Genomic DNA, 23,424 nt, shown 5'->3' with positions numbered 1-23,424 from the left:
GTTGGCGATGTTAAAAATGACAAAACTTTATGGAAAAGTGATTAAGAAAGTTAGAAAGAAAGTTAGAAAAGAATATAGTGAATTTGCCTTTTTTTTCTTGAAAATTATTTAAAGGTGAAAACTGTATTTTGCCATTTATTATTTGAAGGAAAAACTTAAAAAAAAAAAGAAAAAAAAGAATATAGGCCAAAATTTCCACCGTTTCATAATTATGTGCGCTCAAAAACCCAAATTATTAAATGTGCAAAACTGAGACAAAATAGTCAAACGAGCTTCTTAAAACGGACTGCGACATACGCAAATGCAAACAATCAAACATGTAAATAAGCCTGTGAGATTCTCGTTTTATTGTGTAGCCTATGCGCGTATGTATTAGGCTTATTTTTAATGTATCTTCATTATAGATCACGCTTACTAAGTTCTGTGATAATTGAGCAGAAGAAAAGAAAGGGGCCTTCTATTGTCTACACCAGATGTCCGATGTTTAATGATGTCGTTTTAGGCCTATTATCTATTATTTCTAAAAATCAATGGTATTTTACGCATTAAAATGTATTTCTCTTAACGAATGAAATGCAAAACAAAAGAGAACTCTTCAGTGCTGTCTTTTTTTGTTGTTCGTATATTTGCTTTGTTGTGTTTTGTTTTTAAGGAATTTTGCCGGCCTCACAAATTTACCAAATAAGCGCTCCCGTTAGGCTATATTTTCATACGATTTCAAGTAATCTCTGAAGATGCAGATTTTGATAAAACACTGTTTGTGGTTTCATGATTATATTTTAAATTGTCACTTCCTCCATGTTTGCCCGCAGGTCTTTTGTTCTCCAGCTGGAGTTCAACCCAAAAACAGGCCTCATTTATTTTCTCTAAAACTGCTGAGCTGTGCCTTAAATTTACAGATATTTTCCTTTCAAATATTTGTAATTTATTTTAAATTTAACTTGGTATTTTCATATTTTATTTATACTTTTAAACTGATACTCTATACACCTTTTATTATTTTTTCGTTTTTGGTGTTTAGATATTGCATAAAAACAATTGAACACTTTGAGAAAAATGATTAATTAGGATTAGGTCATTTTGATTTAAAACATCACAAAATGAGAAAGAAAGAAAATGAGAGAAGTGGATGTCAAACTTATTCAGTTTAACCCACAGAGCCTGCAGTAATGTGCTGAGCACCCAGCACTGATTTAATATGGAGGCATAATCAACTTATTTGTTTCATATCTATGATAACCTCTAGCCTATAAACGTTTCCTCCTTGGGCACAGTTTCACATCATATGCTTCATGGGATTTTTCATATTCTTTGAATGTGTTTTACAAGTTTTAAAGAACTTTTTTTTTATATCACAGAAGATTCCAAAAGATTTTTTTTTAAATTTAAAACGACAGGTTAGATGTCAAATCTGATAGTTTCCTCTTTTTAAAATGTATTTATTTATTTATTTTTATTTTGAAGGACTGATATGTAGCAAACTTGTTTTATAGGAAACAAAACAACTCATGGATATTCCACCTGTCACCCAAATCTAAACAAGGAAATCACCTGTTTGTTTCCTTAATTTGTTTCATATGTAAAACAACAGCGATTTCACATTTTGTTTGGAATCCAAACGTGCACTCTCAGACATTTTGTATGTCCTGTGTGAGACTATCATGGGCCCTCGGGGCAGCTGTAACTTGTTAGAAAATAGAGCTCACATGGTTGCATCGGTCTCTGTGCTAACCTGCCATGTGACTGCTGTAATGGGCCTCTCCATGGCTGCACAGACCACTGGGTCACAAGAAGCCAGTTTCCTGCGGCTCCTGGGGGAGAGCGGGGAGAGGATGGGAGGACATGGTCTCATGATCGGCGCAGAGGTCAAAGATCATGATCAGCAGGGGAGGGTCAAAGAGTCAGCATTCAGGTGCAAGCCTTGATTGGGATGAAACTGATCTTAAAGGATGAGCTCAAGCTTTATGTCAGAAGAATATTTTATCTTACAGTGTTTTCAGGTAGAAAATGAGGTGATCAGGTAGGGAAATGATAAAAGAAAGTAGAAGAGGAAAGAGAAAGAGAACGCCCTTTTCTTTTTGGCCTTAATACTTGAACAACCCCCCGGGGAAATTCCTGAAATCTGACGATGGATGGAGAGAAAAGGCAAGAGAGGGGAAAAACAGAGAGATGCAGATAGTGTGTGTGAGAGAGAGAGGGATGCAGATAAGAGAAGCATGCACAGCGGTCAAATATTCACATGCTGGGTCACATTCTGCATTAAACTGATGTATAATTGGTGGAAAGCATTCATTCCCATGTCAATAGGCACATTTTGGCCTGAAATGAATGGCATCATTTGTTCCCAGTGATGACGAACTTGACAAAAGGGTCTGAAATTTTATGTCAGAAATGGTGAGGTTTGGAGCAGCATGTTTTCCTCTGTCTTGGCGTCAGATTTCACCGCAAAGTGTCCCCCATTTGTTTGAAAGCGATGTTTATCTGTGGGCGCAGGGGCTTTTATTGTGCTGTGGCTTTTCTTTGCGTTTGCGTGGTTTGTGTCAAACACTGCACTTAATTCATAAATGCCATTTCCTCCGAGGGTCTGTGTGACAAACAGTTGACGGGCAGTACTTTTTCTGAGGGGAACTCCAGCTCTGAAACCAGACCATCAATAAAACAGAACCTCATGTGACTCAAATAGTTTGACTCAGACATTCACACTGCACTGTATACATCTGATTAAGACCTTCTTGTCCAGCTGATATCTGAGAGCCCTGCTGTGATTCCACTAGACATCTTTGACCAGGGAGAAAACATTTTGTCCTCTTGTAAGGTTTTGGGTGTCAAGGGCATTCATTGATAACAGAGGATCACAGTTCTAAGCAACCATAATTATTTCCATGCTGTTATAAATTATGAAAAACAAGGGGTTGAGATGGCAACAGTGGTCGAACATAACTTTGCATATTTACTCAAGTTCTGCACTTCAAATTTGAGATACTTGTACTTTACTTGAGTATTTCTTTCCATGCCACTTTATGCTTTTACTCCACTACATTTGAGAGGGGAATATTGTGCATTTTACTTCAGTACATTTACCTGACAACTTTAATCACTAGTTACTTTGCAAATTAAGATTTTTGCTAAAAAAAAAAGAAAAATATAAGCAGAATTTATCAAATATGATGTTTTGTCATCAATAAAATCACCAAAAAGTTTATACTAGGACAGCTGAAATGTTTATTTGATTAGTTTATTGCCCACTATTTTCTCAGAATATTTAAGTCCTATTTATTTTAAATAAAATTTTGAGTTTTTCTTTTTTTTTGCACTGGATACTTTTGCTTTGAATACAAGTGGTCAAGTAGTACATCTTCCAGGTTATATATACTTTTACGTAAGTAACATTTTCAATGCAAGCTTTTTACTAGTAACAGAGCAATTTCACAGTGTGGTATTTTTACTTAAAGGGAAAGGTCGGGATTTTTGAAGGGGGGCTGCATGAGGTACTTATGTATAGTCAGTGTATTACATAGAGTAGCTGGACCTCTGCGTGCGGCCGGTTTGGTGAAACAGACAGGGCGTGCACCACACAGGGATTGATATCAAAATGTATTTTAGCTACTTTAAAAAGTGTCTACCTAAAAAAAGCCATATAAGTGGACATTGTATTTAGAGTATCATCTCTACTTTACCTTTTCCTTTGTAACTATATTTCTCATACGCCATCTGACTGAAACAAAATGTCACGCTGAAAACACTCAATACAGCATCCACCTAGATAGATCATGTAATTTTTTAGGTAGGCATTTTTTTAAAGTGGCTAAAACAGGTTTTGGTATCAACCCCTGTATACAGCATGGCAATGCTGAGCTGTGAAGTGTGTGCCCCATCTGTTTCTGCAAAACAGGAGTGCTCCGCCCGCCAGCTACTACATGTAATACACTGACCATATACTGTATATAAGTGTCTCATACAGGCCCACTTAAAAATCCCAAATTATCCCTTTCAGTAAAGAAACTGCATCTTCCACCACTGGTTGGAAATTATAACAGATCATGAGATTGTGACTTGTTAAGTGCCACAAAATCTTGCTTTTACTTTGAAATTATGCTTTTGTTTTGAAATCTTGTTGCAAGAAACAGGTGGGTTTTGATCACTCTGAGGGCTGCAGGTGTTTTCTGGGTTCATCACTTGATTTATGCATCACTGTGTAAGTGTTGATGATGCAGTGACACGCCATCCGAGGGGATGAATAAAAAATGATTCTGCTATCTGACCTCTGTCACTCCCTTTTTCCCCCATTTTCACCCAGTAAATTAGTGCAGCTGCACCACACTTAAATAGGTCCCCCTCTTTTTTCTCTGGGAGTGTATGTGACCGAGCATGAATCCTCTCTTTGTGCTCCGTCTGCAGAGTTTCCCCCCTCTATAGTTTCTTGCCTTCTTCGTCTTTTTTATTTGGGAGAAGAGGGGCTTCGGTTGCGATGGCGGCAGCACTGGTGAGGTGGTGGCGGTGGTAGCGATGGTGGCGGGCGGTGGGGAAGAGGTGGGGGGGGGGTAACTTGTTGGACCACATTCCTGTGCAGCTGTGGAGGCTGGTGCAGGGTGGGGGGTGGAGGGCAGAGCAGGATCATCATTGCATTGCAGGGCATCATGAATGGCCTATTGTTCGGTGGTTTGCTGTGTCCGCATCTCTTTGCCACAACTTCAGCCACAGAGAGAGATGGAGGAAAGAAAAATGAACGGAGAGATAAAGAGAGAAATTTAACAAGTAATTTGTGGTACTGATGAAAAAGAGAGATGCGAATCACACAAGGAAAAAATAAATAAAGCAACAAGTGTGAGGAAGCGTGAGAAAAATCTTATAAATCAGCCTCATATTTGTGCCTGTGACTCAGATGCAGGAGGATGTTGAGACTCAGAGTGTGATGGTGATGATGAAGACGGGGATGATGGTGACAGGGACAATGGTGGCATTCATATTGGGACTCTATGACGGTTTTGCCCCCTCCGTCATATGTGTGAGCATGCTCTTTAGTCATGCATATACGTTGGCTGTTAGTTACAGTTAGAATTTCTCCCTGCAGTGCTGCAAAGACGGAAATGTTTCCTCACTTAATTGTGAGAATCGCACTGATATTGTGTCCCTGTCAGATTTGATTTACAAATGAGACTTGTTCATTTTCGACTGTAGGAGTATGAAATTGTGTCGTTAAACTTGTGGAAACATTGTTATTGAACATTGTCAGATATTTCTGAGTTCTTGTTAACCCTTTTTTTAATCTTAGAACGTCTTCCTCTGATTGCTTGAGCATCTCTATGAGCCTGATTAGACCTGGCATAAGCATGCGTTACTGCGATCTGAACGCAAGTGGACAGCCGAAACACATTGCCGTTTATATCTATCATGTGTCTCTGGCTGACCTTTTGTGTTCAGATTCTGTTACTTCCCCGCGCACAGTTATCACGTTATCACACTTTTGCTAGCCGCCCTGTAGCATGCTTTCTACTCACATTAGCGGTTTTGTCAGTATACCTGAAGATGTCACTGTCAGTAGAAATCAACCCGTCTACTTCCATAGGGTAAAGCGATGCACTGTCACCCAGCACTTCGTCCAACTCGACATAAAAAGGTTAAGTTATAGAGTGTTAGCACACTGTCACCAAAACCACGTTCAGCACTGATGAGGTGGCTCTTGTCAGAGACACGTAAGAACAGCGTTAGCGTTTATATTACAAAACATAGGTCAAATGCGTCCCAGACCATCTCAGCAAGTGGTATGAGTGACTGTATTAAAAATGTATCTTAGTGTTGTTTATACCTCTCTTTAGCATTATCTAGTTGTGATCAGATCACCCGAGAAACATGGTGATGCCAGGTCTAAACAGGGTGTATGTGATTCTCTTTTTAGACATCAGAATGAATACAAGTAAAATACAGAGTGGATCTGAGGTCTTATGAACCCAGGGGAACTCCCAGGCCTTCAGTCAAAGTCCGCTTTATCCAAGACCTGTGTCATAACACAGTGGTTAACCATTCATTTCATTATCCCTTAATCTGAGGATTCTTTTTTTTAATTTATAGATTCATCATATCATCTATAAATTGTCCAAAAACAGGGGAAACAGTATCCATCGAACCTTCCCAAGAAAAGAAACATGGTGATGCTGTACCTTAAAATAAAAGTTAGATAAAAGTTATAAAAGTTCACACAATCTAAACATTGGTCCCCTGGGTGAAAGTCCAGTGTTTTGTGGACCATCCACAATCCCAACCTTCCTCTTATATGGACCACGCAAGATTGCTTCCTTTTTTACTACTGTCAACGCATTGGTCATGTGATTGCGGCTTTCCTAAATATGTGGGTTATGCACGTATTACTGGCTCATTATAACATGGGATATGTATGAAGTTTGGTGTATTTCTTTTCTTAGGGAAATATACCAACAGTGCATGAAAACAAACTGAAACATGCACATTTGTCCAAAATAACCATCAGCAAATTTAATAATGGTTGTGAATAAACCTAAAAAAAGACCAATATCATTACTACTGGATCCAATACTACAGTGTACTGCAGTTCTGCTTGTGGTTTGTCCAAGTGGTGTTGACTACCCCAGTAGCAGTTGTTCGACTGCTGTGGGTACAATCAATGGCCTCTCTTACACCGCCTGTTTAAGGTGGGAATATTGCGCTGTTATGCAGCTTTGCCATTCTATATAAAGAGTGTGATCATGGAATGGGGGGACAGAGTTGCCTTGTCTTTGAGCCAGCAGTGGAGGTAGAAACAGCAGAATCGGAGTCTATGTAAAAGGGACAGCTGGCAGGACAGGACCATGGATGGGACATTTTGACAACTTGTTATGCGTGTGACACACTGCTTGATATTTAAAAAAACAGCTAATAGCAGTGTGCAGCTAACTCAAATAAGAATAATGGCCATAATTGTCCGCAGATTGGGAAAACAATGAGATTTGGGAGCTAGAAAGCGCTGCTGAAGAAACTCATGTGTATTATATGTCACACCAGGCGCTGTTGTGTCAAACATCATGCCTCTTTTGATTCCGCAATGCTGGCATGCTGTCTGAAATCAAAAACTGGAGCAGCATTATGTTGCTGTTGTTTTTGTGCACAACAGCAAAGGCTAGATAAAGGAGAGACTAGATAGATAGATAGCCCTATCTCTGCATAAAAAGAGCTAATGTCAAACACTGTGCTGTCTCATTTTACTTTTTTTAAATGTATTAAAAAGTGGAAAACTTATGTAATATTTGTGTTTCAAATACTATATCATTGTCAAGTGTGGTAGTTTTTGTAGCTAGCGTACATTCTGTGTACCGTTGACTCCATGGCTACGGCCCTGCTAATACCACTTACTAATGCCGACTTATTCTGGTCCTCACTGTGAAGTCTTTAGTAGAAAACGTCAACAATATAGTGTGACATAAAAATGTTGTTGTTGTCGGTGTCACACCTTATTGTCCTTGATTTGATGTCACCTTCTGTGCCTCTTTCTATCTGTCTTTGTTTTTTTCCTCCTCTTGTTAAGCACTTTCTGTCTAAGGTTACTAAGAATTATCATTTCACCCACCAACTGTATACTTTTTCTCAAAGTTTAAGACAACTGTAAACATGTCAATAACTGATGTTGTGTCTGATCTGGTGTCATGTTTGCCTGATGTTGACTGATCTAAACACCACAAATAAAGTTAGACTTTTTAAAATGAAAAAAAAAAACATCTGTGTTGTGATCTTGAAAACTGCTTTGCGCAAGTATGGATTTGATGAGAAATTTGAATGAGAAAAAGAGGGAGAGACAAAAAGAGAAAGTATAGCGCAGACTTTCCAATCATGAGTTCTTCTCAGAACATTTAATTAGTCTGTGTGAATGAAAGAGAAAGAGGGCGAGGGCCTGAGGGGTCTGAGGAAAAGATGTCTATATGAAAGAGTCTGTTGTTGTCGGAGCAAAGGGACACATAAAAGGCACTGAACCATAAAGATGGATGGGATATTTAGAAAATAGTGAGAAATATGCTGATTTATGACTTTACTGTTGCCTGTAATTTTGATTTTATTTATTTGTCTGTTTCTTGCGGACATGAACAAATATCATCAACTTAAAGTTTCTCTTGTGTGACCGTAGCAGATCAATGTGTGTCACACGGCATGTAAAAGGCAGAGAGCTCTTTGTTTGTCAGATTCACAGAGAATTTTCTTGCAAGTACACAAACAAGCTGCCAGAGCGACAGGCGGAAAGGAGCACAGACAGGTGTTCAAGGCTCAAAGACTCAGAGCAGACAGACAGCCTGGTGACTAAGCAGATGGACGGACAGCGTGCGATAATCAGAATCAGAATCAAAATCAGTGTAATGCATTTGTTTTGGTGGGCTGCTATCGTTGGTCACGTTACAGATACAAAATGTCGATTGATTGTTGAGATTAGACATGAATTTTTTGTATTTCAAATATTCAAAGCCACAAATTCCAGTTAAGGACCATCACTGCAGTACAGGGCATCATGAAAGGCCTATTGTTCTGCGGTTTGCTGCGTCCGCAGCTCTTTGCAACGACTGCAGCCTCAGAGAGAAGCAGAGGAGAGGAATAACATCAGAGAGATAAAGAAAGACGTTTGTATGCCTAAAATGTTGCATACACTTAATTTGTCTTTCAGCAAAACATTAAGTAATGGGTGGAGAAAAAGCTGAACTTATTTTCAAATTGTACTTGAAAAAAAAAAATTAGGTGCAATATGCAGTGATACATTTTACTAAATCAGGGCTGGATTGTCTTGCTACAAAACTGAAATAAGCAAGATTTCGACACTGGGCCCCTCTTCGAGACGGGGTCTCTAGACTAGACTCACTCTAAACAACATGTTTGAAAACCCACTTATTTGTTTCCTGCCATGAGTTAAAATGAGAAGATGGATACCGCTGTCATGTTTGTCTGTTCAATATCAGACTGCAGCCAGCAGACAAAGGTAACAAAATCCACATACCAACACTTTTGAAGCTCAGTAATGAACACAGTGTGTCTTACTGTAAAACAAACCAAAACAAGGGTAAGAACTATTGTGGTTTTGTTAAGGCAGTTTCCTGCTTTGACAACTTCTCAATGCAGCGCTACACCAAATTGCATCAGAATACATTCCATTAATAATTTGCAAGTATTTGGTGCGGAATTTTTGAATTAGTGGTTTATTTCGGTCACATGCATCATGAGAAACAAAGATGATTTTTTTTTGTCAGTCAATAATCAGTAAAGAAATGCCTAAAGATAATCCAGAATAACAGCAACACCAAAGAAAGAAACAATTTAATTAATTTAAAAAAAACATTATTATCCTCAATTATTTTACACTCTAATCAGTCCTTACACTAATCATTTTACATTATAATCTGTAATCATTTTACATGTTAAGTCTTTTTCAAAGCTCAACAGAGAGCAATACAATTTCATCTCAGCACTGAGCCGTTTTATAATTTGACTCCCAAAACTGAAATACATCTACATTTTACATTTGTTTTCAGTTGCCTTTCATCTGACAACAAACAGTAAGAAGAGTTAAGATCTTAGTAAATTAACATAAAAGACGCTATAAAGTAAAAGTGGCTATACTGCAGTGTAAAAATGCTCTGTTTCAGGCAAAACCCCTGTTTTAAATATCTTACTTTATTAAAAGTGCAAAAGTAGGCAGTCCCAAAAGTAAAAGTACAAATTCTGCAGAATCTACCATTTTAACAGCATGTATATATTATCACTTCATTATAGTTGCTGGTGCTTCATGGTGAAAGGTGGAGCTACTTGTAAATACTTTACTGGGTGGTTTAATATATCATACCATAGCCTGAATAATGTATTAGTCCATTTATTTCGTATTAATTATCCACATCTGCACAGTAACTACAGCTGTCAAACAAATATAGTGGAGTGGAAGTATAAAGTTGCATAAATGGAAATACTTTAAAACAGTGGTTCCCAGCTGGTGGGTCATGATCCAAAAGTGGGTTGTGGGTCCATTCTGAACAAACTGCAAGTGACTTGTGAATGTGTCAAGTTTGTTAAAACATTTTATTTGAAGTTCACACCTACAGACTACTAAGGGTTTAATTTATCACGCCAATCTTTCTTTGACCAGTCCAGCAGCTATTTTCTCACCCTGTTCTTGGCAATGTCCTTATTTCAGTGGCCGCAGGTTGGCCCTTTGCTGCATGTTACCCCCCCCCCATCCCTCTCTATCTTCCCCTTTCACACTATAACTGTCCTATCAAATAAAGGCAAAAAAACGCCCCCCAAAAAGAACCAATCTTATAAAAAAAAAATACCACCACTGGAGAAATGGTAGGAAATTAGTGAGACAGAAGGGCCCTGAAGTGCAACACGAATTACCAACCGTACTAAAACCAGGGATTTTGTATTTACGAGGATAATAATGTTTTTATTGAAATAAAAGCTTCAGTTTAGCTTTTCATATGTGACTGACTGAGCCAAGGGCAGCCTATTAAAGATGTGCAGGGCAGAGAAAAATTCAAGCCAACAGACCGAAACAGTAGACAGTCGACAGTAGTAACCAGAAGATGTTTGCCCTGTGGTGCTTCCCAGCCTGGATCAGTCAGGCCTCATCTGCAGAGCCGAGCTGTGTTGAGCAGCACACAATGCTCCTCTGTCCCCACAGCGCACTATTTCACAGCTCCACAACACACAACAGCTTATTATGGAACCAGAGATCCTTCGGCCACAGCTCCCAGTGCCTAAACACTGTCCCCTGCTGAGCACACACACACTGTCACTGGCTCTGGTCGCACAGCCCGAGGCCATAAACAGCCAGTGTGACCGAGAGAGGGCACACAGATATACAGGGTGACACACACATGAAAGCCAGCGCACACACTCACACACTTAACCTACGTGAGGATGAACACACACCACCTTATTAGGCAAGATCCAAGTCAGCCATTAGAAGTCTTAACAGAGGTCACAGAGGTCGCCCAGCTGCTCTCCCTCACGGACGCTGATGACAGGGGGGCGTGTGACGCACCGGTTAATTAACCAGCACCAGGGAGAGGAGGATGGGGTGACAGCAGGGAGACAGGCAGGCTGATGAGAGGAGAAATTAGTCATTGGGGTGCCCAGGAGACAAGATTTACATGGGTTTTTTTTAAATTGTAGATTTTTTGAATGTTCCACAGAAAGTGATTTGAGACAAGAAGCTCTCATATGATTTGGTCTTGTGATGGATTGGAAAGATGTGAGATGACAGAAAAAGGAGCAGCAGGGGTCGATTAAAGCATGACATCTCTCTAATTATCGATCATGTTAACAAGGAACAGCAGAGGTTATTCACCTCACAGCAGCACAGTACTCAATTTGAGTCTCAGCTCTGGTGCTCTCCATTAAGAGGTGTGGCCTTCCTCCACTCTTTATCAACGAGTCTGAATATCAGAATCAGCACCAAGGCACTGGGCTCACATCTCACCAAAGGATAGGTTGTAATTTAGTTTATGATGTCAGACAGGCTAATATGGTCAGGAGAAATGATTACACAGGACCAAAAATGGTTTCAGTGTTCTTTTGGGCATGTAAGTTTTGTTTAACCTTAAGTTTTGTTTGGATCCTTAGGAAAATGACTCTTTGAAAAATATGGGAAGAAGGCAATTAGCAATAAAAGAAAAAAATACCTGAAAATAACCCCCAAAAGCAAAAGAAAAAGCAAGAAAATTTGAAAAAAAAAAAACCCAAAAAATAAATAGCCTTTTTAAAAAGTACAGGAAATTCACCTGAAAATCATACAACAACAACAACAACAACAATAATAATAATAATAATAATAATAATAATGATAATAACAATAATAATAATAATAATAATAATAAGGAAAGTACCAGGAAAAACAGCTAGAATTATGATGTAACATAATATTAAATTGTAATTATGATAATTACTTAATTACTAAATACTTGTGAAAGGAGTACTTGAAAAAATGTAAGCCTATCTGTGTATTAAATACAGCCTTGTTTACAGTATGAACAACACAGAAAAATCAAAGTTCTCAAATTGCCATCCCTGTTTTTAAATCAAAATTATGATTTGATGGAAAATTATATTGTTTAGGAATATATCCTTAAGCAGTGGTTTGCAAATGTTATGGCTTGCAAACCCTTAAAAAAAAACAGTGACTGCATGCAACCCTTTATCACTGGTTGCATACCTCCCTAGGCAGATTATGATACAATGGGCCCCTGGGCACAGCTATGCAAAAATTCAATTCAGACTGCGCTTATTTGTTATTGTTGTTGTTGTTGTTATCTGATTGTAAATGAGGTGTCAAAGTGCATTAAAATAAGCATTAAAATAGAGCTTGTTTATAAAAAAAAGTTTGCCTCTTGGCAGAAATGATTGAGGACAGTAAACACTGAAAAGTTGAAAACAGGCAATTTATTTACTATATATTTTGATAAATTAATAACTGTTTATTAACTGGCCCATTTTGCAAAAGTGGCTGCCAGGCAAAGCAAGTTAAATATCCCTGCTCTTAACTTTTCTAATTATTTATTAAAAAAGAAGCCACAGTCTTTGTGATTTAAAAAAAAAAAGAACAGAGATTTAAAACAAAAATATATCATTTTTAATTGTGATTTATGGTTTTCAAAAAGGTGGTGAGGGAAAATGTTCTTTTTTTCTGTGCAATCAGAATATCTTGTGACCCCTTGGAAAAGTATAGACCCACAACTGGCAGGATTTTAATATCATGCATGTTTCAAAACTCCTGATGCTGATTTTGGGATGAGGTAGAATTCTGAAAACCAACAAACTCACATGGAAAACAGTTCAGCGATCAACAACAGCAGCATCATGAAGGACTATGGCACTGTTGATCACTGTTGTGCCCCTGTTCGACCACATGGGGGAGCCAGTACAAAGGCCAAAAACACACCACATTACAGTTAGATGGACTTCAATGCCTCCACATTGTGTTATTGTGATAAGAGCCTCTCCATCTGTGCACACGTCTCATTTTGTCCTTTGAAAGCATTTCATCAAGTTCAATTTGTCTGTGTGATGGAGGCTGTAATGTTTTTTAAAAAAAAATTTCCATGACCGATTAACATGTTCAGGCTACCCAGGGCAAAAATTACCTGTGTCCTTCCATTTAAGTACAGTGGACGCAGCGTATTACAGAGGTCAGCCAAAAACATCTTGTATAATGTGTTGTCATGATGGCTTAGCAATAGAGGTCATAGGGGGGATTCGCTTCTTCTAGCAACAACAGGAAAATATCTCGAAATTGTTAAATGAATGGGAGCTTTAGATTCTTGTGGACATTTTGCATCTCATCCAGAAGGCTTCTTCAGTTCTGACCAACATCATCAAGTATTTCTTAATGACATTATAAATGCATTAAATCAATGACAAATGGAGCATCCAGGTAGCTAAATGGTTACAGTGCACCATGCAATCACATTTCCCACAGTTTATTTCCGGCTGAGAACTTTTGCTGCTTGTCATAGCCCTTTAACGTCCCTTGTCTCCTGTCTTGGGTTAATAAAGATGAGAATGCCTGAAAATGATGATCATCATCAAAAATATGAGTATATCATTGATTCCCTCCAGTCTCTCTTCTTTGTTCTGTTCTCTTCTTTGTGCTTAATAAAGCAGCGGGGTTTATGTAAATTTTTCTTTGAGTTGAAACATTCTCAATTCACCAGGACGTCTGGCTCTGAGCAAATACTTGTTTCACTGTGTGTCTCCATGTGTGCAATCATACTGCCTCAAAAGTTCACAGAGATTCAACAGAGTTTGATTTTGGACATAGAATAAGATTATATGATAATGTGAGACCCAGTTACTTGAGTGTCACAGATTTGCTGACAAGTGACTAAAAATACTAAAAATCATGAGACAATCATGAGCCGCACTGTCAGGCTTTTAGCTAATGCCAACCTCAGCATGATAAAGTGCTCACAGCAACAATGCTAACACACTAATATTTAGTGGGTTTAATGTTCACCATCTTAGCAGTGTGTTAGCAATAGCTAATTAACACTAAATACAAAGCACAGCTGAGGCTGATGGTAATGACATTATAATTGCATATTTTCTTTGTCATAACCAAAGCATTATGATGGTAGTCGATGAAGTTATAAAGAATGATTAAAGTTCTGACAATTTATCCTGAGGATTAATGTCTGTGGAATATTTCATGGCAATTTATCCAGTAGCCTAGCTGTTAAGATATTTGAGTCTGGACTGAAGTGGTGGGTTGACCGATCAGTCATCACAATATCTGACTAAATTTGCCATCTCTTGAGCAGCTGGCATGGCCAAAAACTAGGACTGACCTGACCATTGCTATGGTAATTCATGTCCAAATAAGTATTTGAATGCTCCATTTTTTAGAGCTGGACAAAGACAAGGACTTTTAAATTTACAGTTTTGTGACTAGGACAATTTGGCCACCATGACAGGCTTACAGATACATCAGCATGATGTCAAAAAAGTCAAGAATGGTTTTGTCATGAACTGGCTCAAGGTTCAGACAAAAGAAGGAAGAACAAAAAAATAATAATAAGATGTGAACAATAAGTTACATCAGTGGTGTGTGCAAGTGTGGGTGTGGAAAATGGTGTATAAAAATGTTGCAAAAAAACCCCAAAAAAAAACAGTCAAACAAAAGGACCATGTGGGAGCTGAGGCAGCTGCAAGAGACTGAGGCAGACTGAGGTGCCATGCAGCTCCCTAGCATGCTGCACTGCCAGCCCACTACCTGCAAAGAAAGGAGTAAGCGCAAAGCAGGACAGGCGGAGCAGAGGCACAAGAGGGGTCGTCTCAGTTTCAAAATTTACAAAGATGAACCCTAAAAGGTTGAGTGCCAGATACACCAAAGGCATAATCAGAAATGTACAAACAACATGGCAAATCACGTGAAAACTTTAAGTAACAGCTCTCGCAAAGTTTTTTTTTTTCCAGCTGTTATGGCTAATGTTACTGTAATGCTAACAAGGTAGCTAACTGTCTCATTATTTTAGGTGCAACAACTGAAAACTGATGTTCAGTATTGATGTCCAAAAACTGGTATTCAGACTACTAAAAACCAGTTGACACAAAAGCTGTGTTTGAAACCATTCACTCACTCATTCACTCACTCACTCACTATTCTCTGTAGTTCTTCACTATGTAGTGTGTTTTAAATAGTAAACTATATAGGGAATAATCAAACAAGACTTCAAGACGTCAAACCCTACTACAAAATGGCTAACACACTATATAGTGCACTATTTCTGTGATACAGATAAAGTGTACCCTGGGGCTTTAAGGATCCCTGAAGGTCTGAGGCCTCACAGCAGTTGCCTGATTTGCCCAGTTGTTAATCCACACATTTTTGTCTGAGAGAAAGAGCAACCACCTATATTTTAAATCAAAGTTAAGCCAAATAAGATTGGTGTGATCTTGTCTAATGAGAAAGAGATGGTAGTTATAATGACTTGGCTGTTAAACCAGTGAGAAAAGAAAGTCAACAGAGACAATTCAAGTTTTAACAGTAACAACTGTTGTTTATTAGGTGCTTTGTTCATACAAAACAACACACTGTTTGCAAAGTGTTTGTATCTATTGATAAAAGTAAGAATAAAGTGCTTGTTCTTCAACTGTACATATCTGATTAACTGAATTCTGTTTCATGGCTCGCTCAGTTTATGTGAACTTGTTGTCTATCATGGAATAAATGGCTTATTTATCAAATGTGAAAAGTAACAGGCAGGAAGACTGATGCTCAAAGTACAGAAATTATTTATTTTTACACAGGAAGTAAGTGTGGTGAAGTTGAGCATTTGTGTCATGCTTCCTTTGGAATAAATTGATTTTTCTCTCTTAACACTTATCTGTATATGATGCATAATCATTTCAAAATCAAAACAAAAGCATATCATATTTACAAAAACTGAATCAAGAACAAAACGCTTGACTTAGCACTAGATCGTACACTGTCATATTCAATAAAACAAGAAAGCAATGAAGTTTTTAAGATACCTCATGATTTGAGACAAATGTGCGCTCACCGTGTTTGAAAGTAGATGAGCTGTGCGTGGTTTAGATGCTGATGTTACAACTGAAAGTGTACAATACCTGAAACCAGAGCAGTTATGAGCTAAAGTTGAGTAGATTTTGTACAGCTGCAAAAAAATAACCTCCTCTTCCATGAGATGTACAGTTTAAATTGTGTCCACCATCTTTCATTTTTACACTAGTTCAATACTTTGGTTGGCTGCACACAGACAAAGAGAGGAAACAAATGGAAGGGCAGCCATTACCATTGATTAAACTCCCGACTCTCTGCTGATGTATAAAGGTAGAGTGGGCTGTAGTCTGTCAAGGCTGATCTGATTCTCTGTGTCCAGAACACACAGCATCTCCACCGTCTGCTCCTCCACAAACGTCTCTTTGAAACCCAAGTGAATGTCATCTCTCATCTTTACCTCTCTGTCACTTCGGACATTCAGGCCCGCTGCCTTCTCTTTCACATCCTCCTCATCCTCGTCGTCCCCACAGCACAAAGCTACCTCATTCTCGTAGCAGAAGGCGCTGGGGGAGTGAGGGCCCAGAAAGTGGCGGGCTGCCCTCGGGACAAATGGTGATGGAGAGCGGGAGTAACTCGAACTTGAGGATGAGGACTGCCCGCCACGACCTGTCATTTGACTCAGTTCCCTGGCACTGCAGTGAGGCGTAGATGGCACTTCGTAGGACTTATGGAAGCGGGAGTAGTCCACGTAGTAGCGGTCGCTCTTCTCAAAGACCACTGGCTCAAAACGGTGACCCCAAAGGATCTCCTTGGCCAAGTAGGAACTACGGGCCTGAGTGGTCATAGCTGTGGCCTCCACCATCCCCTCTAGGATGACCACGATCTCAAAGTCTGCCTTGAGCAGGTCGGCACGGCTCAGGTTGTACAGAGGACTGTTCTTGTTGATCTCATGGACCACCACCAGCGGTGACACCAGAAACAGTCGATCCAGCCCATCGTCATAGCCAACATCAATGTCCGTTTGCTCCAAAGGGAGGTACTCGCCCTCCGCCGTCACATGCGGCCTAATGAGCTGAGCCCGCACGTGCGCTTCCACAATGTGGCTCTTGCGCATGTTTCCCAGGCGCCACATGAGGCACAGCTTACCATCTCGCAGAGCGATGACGGCATTATGTGAGAACAGCAAGGTCTGCGCCCGCTTCTTGGGACGCACCATCTTTGCCATGATGGTGCCGATCATGAAGGAGTCAATAATGCAGCCCACAATGGACTGGACCACCACAGTCACCACAGCGACTGGACACTCTTCAGTGACACACCGGAAACCATATCCAATGGTGGTCTGGGTCTCTATGGAGAAGAGGAACGCTCCGATGAAACCCTGAATGTGGAGAATGCATGGCCGCCATTCATCTTTTCCATCCTCTACGTTGTTTTGAGGATCCCCTTCCTTCAGAGGAATGTGAAAGTTAAAGTCTCCATGAGCGAGCGCCACACCCCAGAAGATCAGGCCAAACACCAGCCAAGACAGGAGGAAGGTGGTGGTGAAAATAAGCAGCAGGTAGCGCCAGCGTATGTCCACGCAGGTGGTGAATATGTCAGCCAGGTATCGTCTGGGCTTGTCCTCCATGTTATTGAACACCACATTGCACTGGCCGTTCTTCTTCACAAAGCGGCTGCGCAGACGGCCGGTGCCCAGATCCAGACCCAGACGACATGAAGGTGAAGCACGGCAGCTGTTGTGGATGGGCTCATTTGTCACTCTCAAAGACAAAGCCCCTCTTCCCTCATCACTCCCTGGACACTCTCCTCCTCCTTCTTCACCCCGCATGCAGGCCCCCGACAACGTCTGCTGAGTCAGAGGACTGTGGCCGTTGTGGAGGCCCAGGCTGGAGATCTTCAGGGCATCTTCATCTGTGGAAACGATGCTGTATCTGGAAGAACAGAGGGGACAAAATGAGTTTATAAAGCTAGTCACTATTTCCCACCATTGTCACTCTTCGTTCTATAAATATAAGAAATCAGTGTTGGATCAGAACTTCTTAGCTGCTTAGTTTACATCTTACCGGTATCTCTCACTATAACATGTGGAGAAATCCAATGCATGAAATACCTGCATTGCCTAGTTATGAATTTGCAAAGTTTTAAATTGCAAACAGTTAACTGGATGTTTTGGTATCCTTTTTCTAATAAGTCACATCATTCAAAAGCTTTATCAATCATAACTAATGTTTTCATTACTGGTGTATAGAACATCTTATTTATCGATTAGTTATAGATCTATCACCAGAACGATTTTTGGGATGTCAGGCTGTAAAAAATCTCAACAAGATCTCAAAAATCTCAAAAGGTGAAGCCATGATAGCTATCAAGTCTGTTGATATAAATGTTAATACGTTATAAAAGGAAATGAACTTTAAATTCTGCAGTTACACACACTAATAAATTCATCAATTAAGGTTTCTCAAAAAACGTAAGTGAGTCATCTGCATAAAAGTATAAATGTTGTGGATAAAGAGGTTTTGCTGATAATCCATCAAGTCTGCAATCGTAAATGTTAATAAATAGTTATAAAATGTGTTGTCATCCAGAGGCCCTGCAGTATTGTTCCATAGGATGAGATGTTAAAAGGTCTAATTAGGCAGTGTTGGTCTGTAGTTAATCATGTATAAACCATTATAAACCCAATATTAAGGGTGACTTATAAAAGTGGCACAGATATTTTTAATAACTGCTCTAAATTTGTGCTTGCAGCAGTAATTTGTGGTTCAACTTTTTTTTCCTGTGATCTTTAGTGAGAAGCAACAGAAATGACCTTAAAGAAAAACTAAAGCATTTTTGGCCACTGACATAGTTTTATTCTGCATCCTCTCTTACCTATTGACTCGCACCGCTCCCATGGCACCGGTGATCATCAGGCTGTGTCTGCGAGGGCAGTAATGTAGGTTGGGGCGGGCAGTTCCAACCATTAAAGTACTGTTGCTGGACAGGGGGGCAGTATGAGCTCAGGTTTGTCTTGCATTCGTTATCAGCGCTGCCCTCTTATGATGCATTTTCTGTGAACAAAGAAGACAAAGAGGACATTCTTTTAGGTATCAGAATAGTGACTTTGAGTGCATTCAAAATGTGGAGATAAACCAGACATAAACTGGTTAGCATAATTGGCTAATTCCCGGACTCCCCAAAGTATCAACAAAGCTAAGAGTCCACAACCATGCTTGCAGATCTAAGAGGCAACACCAGGCCCCCAGGAATTTGAGATAGTGGCCAAACCATGAAATTACAATCTTTGGGTCCATCACATAATGCCATTGGGCCCAATAAGACTTTTTCCAAAGACTTACATGGTGAAACTCATGTCTGTAAATCAGTGGACACATATTTTGAGCATCACAACCCTCACGAAATGACTTGTCTCATTCTTCGGATTTGATCCATTTGGTCTGATAACACTTTAGAAGTCTACAAGGGTCACTCGATTAAATAATTTCAATCTTTTTTTGACCTCCTGCACCACTGAGCAACTGTCATAGGAATTAATGAGGCCCAGCCGCTGACACTGAATCCAGTTCTCTCTCTCTATACATCCATGGGCTGAACTCACAGAGCGGAAATTTGAACCAAATTCGAACATCAACATGTCAGCATGCTCACAATTACAATGTTACCATGCAAATGTTTACTGTTTGAGGTAAACATTAGTTCAGCGTGTTAGCATGCTAACATTTAGTAATGTGCAGCAGTACTGCTGAGGATGATGGAAATGGCATTAGTTTTGCAAGCATTTGGTACTAACTAAAGTATTGGACAATTTTTAAAAAACTGACTTGTATATTTAGACTGATTTTCGTGGCAGCCTGAAACAAAGTGGTAAACAAACCGACACTGCCATTCATAGTGTCATGTCACTAGCATGGCTAAAAATCAGAGGCATCAAATATCTCTCTCTGCAAGTTTTGGCCTTGCCCTAATGCACGGGGCAGACCAGACAGTTTTGTGTAATGAAAGCTTATTGATTAGGTCCTTGCTAGTGGTTAGCCTTAGGGACCTTCAGACCAACCAGGGGTGGAAAACCAGACAGGCAGTGGAAGGGACAAAGGTCTAAAAAAGAGATGAATCAGTGGTAATCTACTGTTAGAGGAACAATTGATCTGCTGTTTGGCCTGATGACAAGGTTGGAGGGTGATTTCACTCAGCTTATTATGTCAGCAAGCTGGAAACGAGGAGAACCAAAAAGCAACTAGTTGCGTAACCAATAGAAGGCCAATTGCACGCAATACAAAAGGGCAGCGGTGGTTTATGTTTTATTGTATGTGAATCACTTTGGCTGATATAAATTAGTTGACAGTGAAAGGTAGTAATGGATTGTCTTGGGAAAATCTCTGACAACTGCAGTTTAAAAGCCTTTGTTCAATATCGTCATCAATAACAAGCAAATAGAAACACACTCACATAAACACACACAAGTACAATTTTGATGGGATTTGATGTCATGTAATGTGTCCTGGGTGCAACCCTTGTGTGTGATGCTTCCAGACTCTCTTTCCTGTAACACAGAGGACAGATGTTACGAACTCCTGGCTGATTAGCCGGATAAAGAGTGATTTTCAACTAGATAATCCCAAAAGGGCAGATGATTACGTCAGCTTGGTACAGCTGGAGGAGAGTCTCCTCTGCAGAAAGTCACAACCTTTTATTACAGAGTCCTTAAAGATGCCAGCCAATACATCGGATCAGTTCACAAGTCAGTCTGCTTGGATTTATAATAGAGACAGGGAGTGAAAGACTGCACTGTGTAGTACAGCCTAATTTTTACTTTAAAAAAACAAACAAAATTGTATTGTTTCTGTTGGTAAAGAGGACTGCATGGCCTTCAAATTAGTGGCAAATATTTGTTGTTTTTCATGTTGGTTTTGTATCTAATGTTCTGCATCTTTCATTAACTGTGCTGTGTCAAACATTTGGCCCATGCCACCATTGCTGGACATGACACGTGGCACACATGTGGCACATGTCACCTGGCTCAGGCAGTGTCATGCAAACAAAACTCCAAGCAATAGTTTCAGATAAGCTTGTCACAAATTTTACCTTTATAAAGCTAACTGTATATGTAAAATTCAGTTGTTGAAATGTCAGAGAGCCATGGGCAGATTATGAGACAATGGGCTCCTGGGCACAGATGCAAAGGGTCCCTCCACATCTCCTATATAGGAGCCAGACTTTGGTATCATTTGCCTCTCCTTGTGGTTTATTTTTGTCTCTTTGAGTTAATTTTTTCATATTTTCAATGTCTTCTTACTAGCTTGTGCTTTTGGGGTCAGCATGAAAAAAGAAGTCCTAAAAGTACTATGGGTGAAAATGTGTCGTGGATCATCCCTGGGACAATCGAATCAACTCCAGTTTAAAGTCCCAGAAAAAAAAAAAAAAGATATCAAGTGGACCTTGATTTGGGATTGCTCTGTCTAAACACAACCTATCACTTTAGAATCGGAATCAGAATAAAGTTTTTTATCTTAATGTCTGCTTTCACTTACAAGGAATTAGCCTTGCTGAATAAACATATATTACGAGGAAATAAAATTGAAGGGAAAGTACTGCAACAGTCAAGAATATGAATACAGAATAGAAAAATTCAGCCTGCTCTTATCCCCAGGTCATCAGATATATGCTACATCACACCTTCTGGCTTTATGAACGGCACCTGGCTGTCAACTGCCTCCACTGTTAACCCATTCACAGCAATACTTGACACCAAGAGCAACTGATGTAGTATAAACGTAGAACTGTTTAAATGTTTGTGGTTGTAAATATCGTTCTTATTTTAATCCAAAACATGATATATTTAGGTAGTTTTATATACATGCCAATAATATATATACTGTGAATCTGCCAAAAATGTACACTGATAAATAACTGTATGTCTGAATCAACATTAAATACTGTCATTAACTTAATATTGTCACTAATGCAGCCAACTGTTGACAGTATATGCCTCGCTGATGTCTACATTTCTCAACTGAAGGAATCCCTGGGGGGGAGTGGCAGTAATTAATGTCTTATCCTAGTTACTGTATTGGCCGTCTCCATAGGAACATCTCTGAACATCTCTCTCTGTGGGGCTTATTTGCTGTGTATTTGCTGTGTGTGGTGATGGCGCATCCTGTGAGAAAACTAGCGAGGAGGAGATAAACCATAGAGGAGAGTGGAGGAGAGAGGTAAATAGGTTGTGGATTCTCCCTTAAATGAACCACCTATATTCATAAGCAAACAACACAACCTGTGCTACACCACTGTGCTCTAAAAGTAAAGATTATTATTACTATTATTCTGCAATGTGCTGAAGACTATGACGTAGCTCGTATTCAGGTGCGTCAGAGCATAATCCTATGTAAAGGAAAAGGATGGAGGAAGCCCTTGTCAAATACCAGATTACTATATCCCTTAATCTCCCAATCCAAACAACAATATGAAAGGTGGATGTCAGTTGTTGTGGCCTGGTTTAAGACCTTTTGTGTAATCTGAGAGCTCATGATATGAGAAGGGGAGGAATGAAGGAAAGAAAAAAAAAGAAAAAGTTATGAGGTCCTCAGCATTGGACAGAGTGTGAGAAAAAATACAGATTAAGATGAAGAGATTATGACGTCGAATGATGTTACTACAACGTGTAATGCCATTTTCAGAAAAGCAGAAGATTTACACACACACAGACACACACACACACACACTCACACACCAATGTGTTTAAATGTCTTTCTAAATGACAAAGAAATGTGTGAAACTGTGCAAAAGAGTTGCATTTTGTCGTGCCATGTTTTTTTGAGGCGATTCTGTTCCATCTTTGTTTTTTTTTTCTGTGTCTCTGAACATCACGTTGTCTTTAAACTCATATTAAAGAGGGGCCCACATGTCCCTGAGGACAGCAGTTTGACCACACAATGTCCTAAAGTCCTACAAAGAAGTAAAAATAGGGACTTGTGTGCATAACGGACACTTATTGTTACTAGAAGAACTTCATCCTACACACACACACACACACACACACACACACACACACACACACACACGCTCTACAGTAAAAGATGAACAATGGAAAGAGGCCTGTTTGTGTTCTCTTCACAAGGAAAAAACAATCATAATGCAGTGGACACATCACTGAATATATTCACTGAAGTGCTGCACTTAAAGGTCCAGTGTGTGAGATTTAGGGGGATTTGAAGGCATCTAGCAAACATTGTTCAGGAGGTTTATTGGGAGCCAAAATCCCTGCAGAGAGCTCTCCCTCTAAAAACAGATGGACCAGGCGATTTAAACCTGTAAATTGACTGAATAAAGTAGTTCCACGTAAAGAAACAAGTTTTTATTTCAGTGTGTGAGGGGCTTCTAATTATAGTGGCCATCATAAAATGTAAACGACCCTTTCTAGA

The 23,424-nt window shown here is 39.5% G+C and overlaps 1 protein-coding gene across 1 annotated transcript in view; it reads right to left on the bottom strand.

Moving 5' to 3' along the window:
- Positions 1-15,509: 15,509 nt before the first annotated feature.
- Positions 15,510-23,424, bottom strand: part of LOC121942073 (ATP-sensitive inward rectifier potassium channel 12-like) — a 10,034-nt gene continuing 2,119 nt past the window's right edge. The window contains exons 2-3 of the mRNA XM_042485163.2: positions 18,878-19,056; positions 15,510-17,934 (exon numbers count right to left, since the gene is read on the bottom strand). Coding sequence (XP_042341097.1) covers positions 16,299-17,934; positions 18,878-18,969 — 1,728 coding nt within the window. The 5' untranslated portion in view covers positions 18,970-19,056 and the 3' untranslated portion in view covers positions 15,510-16,298. The remainder of the gene's footprint in view (positions 17,935-18,877; positions 19,057-23,424) is intronic.

Source organism: Plectropomus leopardus, chromosome 3 (assembly GCF_026936395.1).
Source record: "Plectropomus leopardus strain MGB_pleo_1.0 chromosome 3, ASM2693639v1, whole genome shotgun sequence".
Lineage (NCBI taxonomy): Eukaryota > Metazoa > Chordata > Actinopteri > Perciformes > Serranidae > Plectropomus > Plectropomus leopardus.
This window is presented reverse-complemented; position numbering and strand designations above follow the sequence as displayed.